The sequence below is a fragment of the Artibeus jamaicensis genome, unplaced genomic scaffold (assembly GCF_021234435.1).
Source record: "Artibeus jamaicensis isolate MK-2021 breed Jamaican fruit bat unplaced genomic scaffold, CSHL_Jam_final contig_473, whole genome shotgun sequence".
In the NCBI taxonomy this organism is placed as follows: domain Eukaryota; kingdom Metazoa; phylum Chordata; class Mammalia; order Chiroptera; family Phyllostomidae; genus Artibeus; species Artibeus jamaicensis.
The window spans coordinates 2,669,332-2,682,370 of NW_026521851.1; the positions used below are offsets into that span (position 1 = coordinate 2,669,332).

The 13,039-nt window shown below is 46.4% G+C and overlaps 1 protein-coding gene across 2 annotated transcripts in view; it reads left to right on the plus strand.

Moving 5' to 3' along the window:
* The window catches only part of RYR2 (ryanodine receptor 2), a 544,399-nt gene that overhangs the window by 235,661 nt on the left and 295,699 nt on the right, over window positions 1-13,039 (plus strand). For both annotated transcript variants that reach the window (XM_053667877.1, XM_053667878.1), the window contains exons 5-8: window positions 2,245-2,319; window positions 5,348-5,426; window positions 7,049-7,161; window positions 12,183-12,282. In XM_053667877.1, the coding sequence (XP_053523852.1) occupies window positions 2,245-2,319; window positions 5,348-5,426; window positions 7,049-7,161; window positions 12,183-12,282 (367 nt within the window). The remainder of the gene's footprint in view (window positions 1-2,244; window positions 2,320-5,347; window positions 5,427-7,048; window positions 7,162-12,182; window positions 12,283-13,039) is intronic.

Genomic DNA, 13,039 nt, shown 5'->3' on the forward strand with positions numbered 1-13,039 from the left:
TTTTATTGGTGCAGTTGAAAGCACTGCTTACTTTGCTCATGTTTTAGATACCAAGGAACAATGAACATGTTAACTTCCAAAATCACCAAGATTTTTTTCTGAAGTGTGATCTGGAAGGCAGGCCAGTCTCAGGCTCACTGCCCCATTAGCTTGATGGACTCTAATCTAGTCAATCCTGGCGGGCTTCCCACAGGTCAGTGCGGCCTCGTTGCTGTGTGCTTAGGGCTTGTTGTGGGTGGCCAAGGGAAGATGGGCCCTGCTCCAGGGGATGGAATCCCTCTGCTTTTGATGCAGCTGCCACCCAGCAGTGGTGGCTGTCTCCTCACTGAGGGCGTGCAGGAACATGCCCTGGCCCACCTGAAACAGGACGTCATCCAGTCCTGGAGAAGTCACTCTGGGTTCATCCCCATACACAATTCATTTAATGAATGTTTGCTGAGTGAATGAAGTTATCCAGCCAGCCCAAGAGTAGAAATCCCATACTTTACTTTTCTGGAAATAGAGTCAATTAGATCAGTATTTAAAATGACGGGTTAGAAGAAGAGTACTGCAGCCCACGTGACATCACATCGCTTTGTGGTGACAGTGATGCAGTCAGTGTAGTGTGGGTTACGTGCATGCTTTTACCGGCTCTATTAAAACTAAATCTGGCATAATCAGCCTGTAAGTGGTAAGGAAATCTCCAGTTAAAATCTATAATTGTCTAATTGTATAAAATCTATAGTTGGAAGGAAATTTAGACACTACAATGTCTCCTCTCACCTCAGCCAGTTACGACATTTATACATGTGTTCATGTGAACATGCGAGGTGCACAGGCAGGTTCACGTGACCCGTGAGGTGGGCGGGCAGAGCCCGGCGTGGGAGGGGCACCGGCCCTTCCGGCTGAGTCAGCGCCGTGAAAACCCCATTTCGATCGTCCGCTGTGACCGTCTGTGCGAGGGGAGTCTCTGGGCGTCGTGGCTTCGGAGCTTGTGTCTCTCGGGAAAAGTTAAGCTCCCGTCAGAGTGTGTGAATCAGAGAAGGCAAAGATCGCCGCCCCCGGACGCAGCAAGTGAGACCTGCCGCGGGAGGGGATGGCGGTCCCCACAGAGGCTGCGTTCTGAGGAGGGACGACTTCGGAAAGTGGACTCCCCCTCTTTCCCTCCGCACGCGAAGAGCGGTGGTCCTTTTGTTTTAAAAGCAGTTTTTATTAGAATTTGAATAACTTTCACTGTCTATTTTAAGAATGGTCCTGAGGTCTTTCAAGCATAACACGGAAATAAAATTTTAAGAAATCATTTAGAAAAATTGGGAGGGGTGTATTTTTAGTCAGAAAAGACGTAATGGTATTGATGTTACAAAGTGCCGACTCTGCATTTCTGGAGGTGCCATCAGAGTCAGTTGTCATCGGTCCCATCCTTGAGACCCTCCAAGACCCTTCTCCTTCAGGAGACACTGCAAGCCCCTCGGTGACTTTCTGGGCCTCCTGCCATCTCCCACCGCTGCGGTCCAGGTCCCTTCCTCTTTCTCAACACCTGGACGTGCAGACCACGCTGCCTTGACTCACAGTCCCCCCCACCCCAGGACCGGCTTCGGCACGTTGGTTTCCCACTTGCCAAAGGCTTATTGAGTGCTCTGTGCTGATGGCTCCACCCCCGGTTCTTGAGGAGCTCACAGTCTGGTCCAGACGAGAAAGGCGCTTATGGTGCACAGGGATAAGGCCACGTGCTGTGTGTACCTGCAGTGGCAGGAGAGCTGAGGGAAATCGGACGAGGCTGCCTACAGGAGGTAGCCCTGAGCCTGAGTTTGAAGACCACAGGGAGCGATGTCACGTTCTAAGACCCTGGCAGGAGGGCAGCGTGGTGTGTGTAGGGCTGGGAGATTCTGTTCGTCAGAGCAGAGGGTGTGGGAGGCGGCTGGAAAGGGCTGCAACTGAATGTTCCCCGCATGGCGACCGTGACCAGAGTGCCATCGTCCCTGCCCGATGCAGACCACAGTGCAGTGGGAGATGCAGGGAGGGGAGAACTGGGACTCAGTAATCACGAATCACGCTAAGTATTTACTGGCACCCGCTCATTCTCCCAGAGCTGCTTGGTCACCTGCCTGCCAGCGGTGCAGGTAGATGCGACAGCCTCGGTTGTCTCCGCAGGGCACTTTCCTGTCCGCCATGCCTCCAGCTGCTCCCTGAGAGCTTGCTATTGACTTCGGTAAGTTTACTGCTTTGGTTTTCTTTTCCTGTTGACTCTTTCTCCTCCCTCCCCAGACTGCTCAAGGCGGTGGTCACCGGACGCTCCTCTACGGCCACGCCATCCTGCTGCGCCACTCCTGCAGCGGCATGGTGAGTGCAGCGTGCGGCGGGCCTGGGTTTGCTCGTTCACGGGGCGGGGGTTAGCTTACGTGACGTGGCCTTCAGTCCTTTGACTCCATCCTTGTATGGCTTCTGTTCTTGGTGTCTCACGCTGGTTAGACTAGTTTATCAAACTAGTGAAAGGTGAAATAAGTTGTGGAAAAGCTGTTCTCATTTCTGATGTTGTTTTAAACAATTTATTTATTAAAGAGTTGAAGTGTTTTTACTGAAAGGTAATATTAAAAATCGACCCCTGAGTTCCCCTGTCTCTGTTCCACTAACTTCCTGCCCTTCCCCACAGCAGCCCCTCTTTTGCCCAGTTGTCCTCACGCCCACTGAGCGCCTCCCAGGCTCCGACTCCACTGCACCTGCGTGTTGTATGTGCTGCTAACTTTTATGCTTACATGTGCAAAACATGTAACACATACAGCAGTTTCATTCTATTTTAAAGCCTCTTTGTAATTATATAAACAATACATATTTATTCTATAAGATTTGGAAGTGACAGAAGAAATAATTTTTCATGATCACACTGAGAGAAAATGGTCAAAGACACTAAAAAATTCAGGCTTTCTTTAACTATTTTTACATAGTTGAGATCTTACTGCATAACTAAATTTATATCCTGATTTTTTTCACATATAATCACAGCCCAAGTGTTACCCATGTGATTTAAATTCTCTGTCAACCTGATTTTAGTGACTACATGATAGATTACATCTGGAAGTATAATATAGTCGATTATTTCTTTTACAAGGAAGGTAATTCTTAAAGTATCTCAATGATTCCAGAGCAGGAGAATAAGCATACCCTCCACACCAATAATCAAAACAACAAGAACAACAACGAAAACTGCACACACACATACACACCAAACTGTCCATCTCCATCATGAATATTGATGGGAAATGTCTGGTTAATGAAACTCAGAAGGACAGGGAAAGTGCAGATACGAATTTGATAAGGACTTAGTAACTTTCTTTAGCATGCAGCATCACATCAACAGCTCAAGTAAGAAAAACCGATCATCTTAACAGGTGCTGAAAAAGTTTTAATAAGATGTAACATCCATTTCTAATAAAATAGCATTGATGATTATTTCCTCAATGATAAAGAAAGTATCAGTCAGATCAGTAACCAACATCATACTCACTGTGAAACGCTGAAGCCGTTCTTGGCCACACAAAAACAGATGAAGAAAGACAAGACTGGGCCGTTTCATGTTGTATGGAAGCCTTGGCCGTCATAGCAAGGATGGAACACAATAAAGGAAACACTTGGCGGAATAAAGTGGCTGGATTCAAGGCGAGCAGATAGAAACGACCTATTTGTGGTCCTGGCTGCGCATCTCAGTTGGCTGAAACATTGTCTCGATGCACCAAGGTTGCAGGTTTGATCCCTGATCAGGGCACAGGGCATGTACAGCAGGCAACCAATGAATGTATCAATAAGTGGAACAACAAGTTGATGATATATGCACATGCTCTCTCTCTCTTTTTAAATAACTTGTTTACATATAGCAATCACACATTAGAACCTTGGGGAAAGAATCCTATCTTCACTAGAAATCAAAACACACATTGCATGAAATAGTGAGTGTGAGGTTCTGTTTCAGAAGGTGCTCTCTGTGCACAGCAGAAGTGAAGAACATGGGTTTGGCTGCAGGACCTGGGTCACGTTTGCTCCCCGCAGGCCATCCTGCCTTGGGTGCCCCGCTGTCCCTCTTCAAGCCTCTAACTGCATCTGAAAGTTCCATCCATTCATCGAGTCAGTATCATTTAGCACCTGCTGTGTGCTAGGTACTGTCCTAGGTGCTGGGTGTAGCAGCAAATAGACAAGCCTTTGCCCTCCTGGAACTTGATTAACATGGAGTAATTATAGTATCTGCTTCACAGGGGCTGTGGGCAGTAGACGGGGCGTGGGTACTAACAGCGATAGCTGCAATGTTACTGAGAAATGTTACAGAAGCCTTTAATAGGGATCGCTTTATGTTTCTGCCTGGGGAGCCAGTATTATAAAATTGTTTCTTTGTCTTGCATAAATTTAGACATTTAGTACATTTAGATTAGAGTCCATAGTCAGACTTGCACTCCTATGCTGGTGGAGTGCGTGGGGGACCTGGGAGCATCTCTGCTATGACTCTGGGAGCCAGTGCTCCACAGTCAGGGGACAGAATGGGGCCAGCTTCCCTTTACGTCCCCGGGACACCGACCCCCACCTCACGTGCCAGCTCGGCTGTCCTTGGCCTTTCCTTCACAGAGCCCCCTGAGGTGGACCCTCTTGCATAGGGAGACTTTGAGAGTCTGGATGGCTGGGTCCCTAGTGTTGTCTTGGGCAGTTCGCAGGGCCCCCTCTGTGTTGGTGCATGTGGTTGGTGCAGACAGTGGTGCGTCTTGAGCTCACACCCATTCCCTTCTGCCCCTCATTACCGTGACACTTAGCAAGGTCTCCGAGGTTAGGGTGGGGGAGGGGTGGTGGCTTGGAACACTAGCGTAAGCTTGGTGTTCAAGAATGTAGAGTTAGGAGCACTTAAGGGAGTAGGAGGAAAAGTAGGGAGATGATGGTGTTGCACAAGTGACGTTTGGAATTAAAAGTAAATGGAAGACCACGCACGTGATAAAAGCTCATGCCGGGAGGCACCTCAGTGCTGGGTGAGTGTCAGAGAGTTGAACTTTAAAGATGGAAGCACAACCGGAAGACAGAAGTGAGTAGTTTTCAAGTTTCCCTCAAGGAGAAGATCAGTGTCAGGTCAGGTTCTGCTTCTGCTTTTGGTCATGGATGTCCCTTGGGGAGGAGATTTGCAGACAGCCGCTCCTGGCCTTTCACCCACGGCACGTGCCTCCTCCATCTGCAGTGGAGAGGAAGCATGCCCTGCCCTCCCCACAGAGACCCAGGCTTTGCACAGATTTGAAAGGGGGTGGGGTGACATAGCAGGGATAGACTCACTCGAGATCCTGTCAGAGTTACCCTGGGCGGGACCACAGGTGTGTCATGACAGCCCTGATTCTGTGTCCTTCAGTACCTGTGCTGCCTGTCCACCTCCCGGTCTTCCACTGACAAACTGGCCTTCGACGTCGGCTTGCAAGAGGACACGACAGGTGAGCACACGATCGAGCTGGGTCGGAAGCCAGGAAACCCGGCGATGGTTCTCGTGGACGGAGCTGGGAGGAATGCACGACTGCCCGTGGGAGGTTCAGTATGAGGAGGGTGTGTGTGCTGTATTCGCGGTTGGGTGTTCCCACAGAATCAGCCGGCTGTTCAAACCGAGCCTCAGACCTTATTCTTCCGAAGGCTTCGATGGGAAGAGCGCTATTTACTCTAGGCCTTACTGGCAGTTGACCGTATTAATGGCACTGGTTAGCTTATGAAGCATTGCCGCATGTCTTTATCTGTCATCTTCCATCTTTAAAGGTTTTTAAGTAACATACTCAGTGTCAACATTCAAACACAGAGCATCAAGCGACATATTTATCCAAATAGATATGACACGGATTTACACGTTTTTGAAAAAAAAATGTGTATAGTAACACTTTTTTTTTTTAGAGAATCAGGATAGGAGAACACAAGGTTTATTTTTGTTTTGGTTCTCAGTGTTCTGGCTTTACACTTTATACACCTTTGTGTAATTTGGTTATTTTATTTTTTACAGTGAGTATGAATGACTTTTTTAAATTAAAAATAAATAAAAGACCAAGGAGAACGGAGAATGGAAGGGAATAGCTCAACCGTCATTAAACTGTTCATTTCATGGGTGGGATCCAGCCATCCCTCACGTACCTTCTTTTTGAAATACTTTCTGGTTGTCCAGATTTTTCACAGACTACAAGTGGGTAAAAATAAAGCTATATTTGCCAACTTAATTTTTTAAATAGACCAACACATTGCCTTTTGCACAAATTCCAAGTTTCCCAGGCACCAAACAGATAAATGTATTATTACTTCTATTCCATTTTTACCTAAGAATTGTATGGTAATTCATGTCTTAGGTAATAGCATGGAAAAATAAAGGATGAGTGTGTGGCCCATGAGGTTGATGCATGACTTCTAAAGCATTTGATTCTACTCAGATATTTTTATAATGTATCTTTCTATAATGGGGTTCTCTTTTACCATTAAATTAATGGAAACAAACACATTTTAAAACAAGAAAATAAAATAAGGCACAGGATGGTAAAGTTTAGATGATAGCAGTTGTGCCCATTTAAATCAACCTCCCCCAGAAAGCAGAGAGTCCTTTAAATTGTTACCATGTCACATCACGAAACCCCAAGTCCTTCTGAAAATCAAATGGCAGAAACTAGATATTATCACAGAGCAACACGCACAGGGCACTGACACGTGGTTTTGTGATGAACAAAGTCAGGTTTGCGTGACTGGTGGATTTGGCCTTGCATTAGCATAGGCAAGTATCAGAGCAATTCTTGGGGGCAGAGGGCAAGACACCAGTCTTCCCAAAATGTCACAGCCAGTTCTGTGATAAGCATTTTGGTACATCTTATCCTAATCTAATTCGCCCTCCTTTTCTCGATGTTCATGGTCAGAGATTAAGTTGCACTAAATTTCAAATTCCTGAAAGTGGTGTGAACAGGACAATTTTGTTTTAAGGAGGCTGACTGCTCTGAAGACATGTTTTATTTCCTCTTTGTTTTGGAGTTGTCAGCCCAGCACCTGGCTGGACTTTAAACTCAGCGCCTCCTCTGTGTTGCTCGCCCTCCTGCAGGTGAGGCTTGCTGGTGGACCATCCACCCCGCCTCCAAGCAGCGCTCAGAAGGAGAGAAGGTGCGCGTTGGTGATGACCTCATCCTAGTGAGTGTGTCCTCTGAAAGGTACTTGGTAAGTGTGGGAAGGGGCACGGACTTGGTGAGATGACAAAGGACAGGCCCATGAAACTCTCTCTTCCAGTTTGGATTGCAGATTATCCAGAACGTTGCTTAGAAACAAGCACGTGTCTCCATTTGATGAGAGGGAAGGGACTCCCCAAATAGGGAGGTGAGGTGGCGTGTGGAAGTGCCGCTCACCAGCCCATGTAGGCCAGTGTCCTGTGTGCCCTGGACGGCATGCTCCCGGCGTGGCTGGTGCCCGCTCCCGGGTCACTTTGTTGAAGCTCTCGATGTTGCTCATCAGGGACTGGGGACTCTGCGGGCTCTACCGCAGCCAGTGCGAGGGCTGCATTAGTGCGGCTGCGACTCCTGGTTTGGACATTGAGGGAAGCAAATTCTTACATGAGAAATACTTGCCATGTTGAGAAAGGAGAAATAGATAAATCTTAAAAAGTTGAAGTCTCTCATTGACATTGCATTGTTTCAAAAGGTAGGGGCTGGAAATGGGAGAATGAAGACAAATTTATGTTTAATCATCAAAGGTATTTTTAATTGGGGGGTGAGGCCAGTATATATTTAATTAAACTTATTTAATGAATTGTTTTTTTAGTAAAAAAGAATCATATGCAGCAACTTGCAGATTGAAATCAATGGAAGGATGAAAGATGCCAATGTAAAATATTATTATTATTTAGAAATGGTTTTCCATCAGCCTCATCTCCTTGTTGTGTAGGAGTGTGTGGGTGAACGCCACTCAGTGGTGGTTCTGCCGCGTCCGGTGGCCTGAGCCGGGGGTACAGGTCGCCTTCACTGGTGGTTGGGCACCTCGTTCAAGGCACCCGTGCCTTCAGACCAGACTGTCTTGTGAGTGCAACAGCAGTGACTAGCAGAGCATAGTTTTTATTTTGAGGTTGAAAAGTAATTGGACAGATATAAAAAGGGGTGCGGTAAAATGTCCGTGAGGCCGCCGCGGACGGTGGTTGAGACAAAGTCGGAAATAGAGCGTGCTGCTGTTGCACCCAGTGGGCTCGTGGGGCCTGTGTTCCCGCCGCCCCAGCAAGATCTCCCACATTCCCCCGCCCCCTCTGCGTGAGCCCTGGTGTCACAGAGCCTCGCGGGGCCTCAGGTTCCTCGTCTGCATGGGCTAATAAAGGACCTCGCTCACAGGGAGGTGAAGGGATGAAATGCTCCCAACCAAGTAAGACTCCGCTCTGTGGACGACCCAAGTATTTGTAATGCTCAGTATGTGGGCGACCCAAGTATTTGTAATGCTCAGTAAGTTGCAGTTTACATGGAGATCCATGCCCGTTCAGGGCGTTCGAGGAAACTGCAGACGTTCCGGCAGAAGAAAAGAGGAAGGCGGGAGGGAAGGAGCAGAGGGCTGTGCAGCCGATTTCAGCTGAAGGCCTGTCAGCGAGAGCGAGGTGCTCCTGCCGAGAAGTGCTGACTGGTTAAAAATTTGTAAATTCGTTAAAAGTGAGGACTGAAAATAAAAATTTTTTTGTTCGTATCTATTGAATCTGGTCCAGTTTTCGTGCACTGACAGCGATGGTTAAAGATCTGAGCACAACTTGCTGCTGTCCGGTGCTGCCCAGATTGGGGCTGATATACGGGGGCTGGTCTTGGTCGTGTCCTGGGGCAGAGTCTGGGCCCAGGGGGGGCCCAGAGCCCTGCTGGCCCCAGGGCCCCAGGCACCACCTCTGCTCGTTCCCCCTGCTGCTTTCACGCTCAGGCTGTGCCCCGGTTACCTAGGAGTAAGGGGTCTTACCCCTGGAAATGGTTGTAAACCACTCATCCAGATGGTGTCTTTTCTCATCTTGCTGTTTCATATTCTACTACTATGAAATAAGATCTTCATTCTTTTTTCAGCAATGTCCAAGAGGAAAAAAAATTCCTTTGGAACCATTTGCTGTTGCTTCAGAGGCTTTCTGTAAATCATGCTGCAGTGCACACGGGGAGCACGTGTTCCCCTGAATCAGTGTTTTGTTTTCTACGGGTAAACACCCACACGTGGAATTGCTGGACCCTACAATAGTTCTGAGTTTAAATTCTTGCGTTAACTCCATACTGTTTGCCACAGTGGCTGCACCAGTCTGCATTCCCACCAACAGGGCATGAGGGTTCCCTTTTCTCCACATCCTCACCAACACTTGCTGTTTGTTGATTTATTGGTAACAGCCATTCTGACAGAGGCGAGGTGGTATCCCATTCTGGTTTTGATTTGCATTTCCCCGGTGATGAGTGATGTTGAGCATCCTTTCATGTAACTTGTTGGCCACTTGTATATCTTCTTTGAAAAAATGTATATTTAGGGCTTTCCCCCCCGTTTTTAACTGGATTATCATCATCATCATCTTTTTTTTGCTATTGAGATGTATGGAGTACTTTAATATCTTAGATATAAACCCCTTATTGAATGTATGATTTACAAACATATTCCCCCATTCTGGGTTGCCTTTCCATTTTGTTGATGGTTCCCTTTGCTGTTCAAAAGCTTTTTAGTTAGATACAGTCCCATGTATTTATTTTTGCCTTTGTTCCCCTTATCTACATTCCGACCTGACTTGACAGATCTAACTTGACCTTGGTCTGACTCATAGTTCCCTTTGCTGCTTAAGCAGGAAAACTCAATAGGAGCATTTCAAATCATTGTGCCTAGAGAATGTTCTCTTGACAAGAGTGGACATTGTTTAGAACTGTATGGTGTAATATGTTCTTAGAGACACTTTTGGACTTTCTTCCACAGACTGACATCTTTAGGCTTTTATGGTTCTATCACATGTATTGTTTTTTTCGCTGCCTGAAGTATAGGGCCCTTGATCTGTCAAGGCCTCACTGCGGGCCCTCCCTCACTGTCTGTCAGCATGTGCCATGAGCCCATGGCCAGGCCCACTGCCCTGTTGTCCCTGCATCTCTGCCCTTTGGGTGCCCCTTCTCTTTGTTACACTGGTCCCCGTGTTGAAGCCTCTCAGAAGGCCAGCAAGGCTCAGGCTGCTTCCAGTGACGAGGTTTCTGGTGAATTAAAAACAAAAATCTCCAAAGTTGTTCTGAAACAATTTTGACATGTTTTAAATATTTACACTTAGCAAGTTAACATTATTAATACACATACCAAAATCCCACACATGTGCAGACGTACTTGGAGTCGACATGTCTAAGTACATAAAGGGGAGGCCCAGGTCGACCCTACCGGCTCTCCAAGCCCTCATCCCCGCGGAACCCCATCTCGCCTGTGGGAGTGCCACCTGCCCTCCAGCCGCAGTCCAGGACCTCTGCCGCAGGTGGGCTGGCTGAAGTGTTCTCCCTTCTCCACTCCTGTCGCGCTTTGATTACGACTCACCTACATTCTCTGGTACTGAGTTGTAGTCTTTTGTGCGTATCACTTTCCCTCCTGGATTCCAAGCACCTCTGGGGTGTAGAGGATGTTCTGTTCATATGGTAGTGTAGTCAATGAACCACAATGAATGAACAAATGAAGATTATTTATTTGTCATAATATGTCAAAACTAAAAATTTCAGTGTTGGTGTTTTGGCCTACCTGTTCATGGTCTGGTGAGAGCCACCTGATTTTACAGAAAGTCTTCTCTGTGTGTGCTGTTACTTTGGCTCAGATCATTAAAATAGGTGCCTTTGTGGAACAATGTAAAATGTTTCTTGAGGTTTACGCTGCTTCTCCTTTGAAGGTAATGGTTTTTGCAAATCCTTGTTTATTGAATGACGTTGCTAGGCTGTGAACCTGTGCCAGACAGCTCACAAGACGGAGAGAGAAAGATACACTAAATCACCTTGTGTGATGATAGCTGTGAAGGAAAAATATTTTCCTGGTTTGTGGAAGCTGCAGTATGGGATTTATTTGTAAATAGAGAATTTTAACACAATCAACCAGTCTCAGCTGGCATTGTACTTACGAATGTGGCGAGGTGGTAAAAAGGCAGATAGCTGGCTGAGAGGCTGGCCAATCAGCTGCTAAACTTTAGTCTTATTGATTGGAAAAATTATTGGTAAGATAACAACATGGATGTCAAAAAATTATTGGTTTTGTTTTCAAGAGAAAGATAATGAAATACCTGCTTTGTTAGTGACTTGAGAGTAGCACCTTTAGGTGGAAGAGGCCCCTGTGGTGTCGTGAGGCGTGTGGAGTTCACCGCGGGGCGGTGCCAGGCTGGATGCTCCACACCCCCCTGGGGTGTCCGGTTTCTGGGAATGTTCAGGGGCAGTTCCAGTCTTTGAAAGTGTAGGCTGTCCTTGGCATTGGAAAATATCCCAGGATCATGGTGAGACCATTGGGGATTGCCACTGAAATGACCCCAAGAATACAGGTGTGTGTTCCATGTGTGTCTGAAGTGCTAGAGGCAGCCAGGGTATGATTAGCAAAATAATTAAGGCATTTGGCTGTAAAATTCTAGAGCAGTTACATAATTTTGTTATTCTTTATTTATCATTTGAGAACTCATATTATGGGTATCAAAGTGCTATTTTAATGCATTTTTATTTTTAAGAGGGAAAATCTGAAATTTGCAATATACGAATTATGGAAGAAATGGTCAGGGCCTGTGTACCTATTGGGAAACATCACCATCTAATGGCCATTGTGTCAAATTGCAGATAAAGTTCCTAAAGGGCCTGGTGACACTGGGACATTGGTCCTGTGACTTTACCTACTCACTGTCAAAAAAAAAAAATCAGTGTGATACATATAAAACTTGTTATAATTTCAGTGCTAAGTACCCACTAGCTGTACAATTTTGTCCATTGGTAAGGCTCAAAACAAAATAGTCTATCTTGATGGATAAGTTGATTTTAGTATATTCATTTGTGTGTTTTCTGATTAGTGGCTTACATTAATAACTCTTAGACTGAAGGTGGAGAATACCGAGTCAAACAGAAACTCCAGCTTTTCTCTGTTCGTCTCTTCATTTCTGGGTGGCAGTCTGGGCGCACAGCTCCAGGCTGGCGTGCTGGATTGAGTGGGCAGAAGCACGTGTGTGGTGAGAGTGCTGGGCGTGGCTGTGACATTTCCTTTCCTCCCCATAGCACCTGTCCTATGGCGGCAGCAGCTTCCACGTGGACGCAGCGTTCCAGCAGACACTCTGGAGCGTGGCCCCGATCAGCTCTGGAAGTGAAGCAGCCCAAGGTAAATCCTCCCCTCCAGTGAGATGGTTTGTCTTTGATGCAGGGCTGAAGGTCATCTCCAGAATTGAGATAATGAGCTGTTAGTGAGAGCTTTTGTGTCAAACATTCTGTGACATAGGTGCTGACATTTAAGATCCTTGTGCAGACTGGTATTTAAAAGTGAAGTTTGTGTTAGGACTTACCTTGCCTTAATTTTATGCTATTGTTAACTTTAAAACTGGTGTGTGTTTATGTGTTGGCTTTCTAGGGGTTACTTTCTCCAGTGTTTTGGCTCCAGGGTATTGCTCAGTTAGGCTCCTGTCAGGATTTCCCACACAGTGGAGAGCTACGCAGCTGAAAGAAAGAAGTCCTACCTTTCTGACTGCAGGATGGGACTGGAGACTATTATGCTAAGTGAGATAAGCCAGTTGGAGAAAGACAAATACCATATAACCTCACATATAACTGGAATCTAATGAACAAAATAAACTAATGAGAAAAACAGAACCAGAGACACAGAAACACGGAACAGGCCGACAGTTGTCGGAGGGGTGGGGGAGAGGGGAGTGGTGGAAGGAAGGGGAAGGGATTAAGCAAAGAACCCGTATGAATGACTCCTGGACACGGACAACAGAGAGGGGAGTGGCTGGGTGAGAGGGGCGGGCTGGGTGGAGGGGATCAAAAGGGGAGAAAAAGAAATCAGGACAGCTGTAATAGAATAAATGATAAATTAAATTATTTAATTTAGAAAAGACATTTATATTTAAGATTAAAAAAGA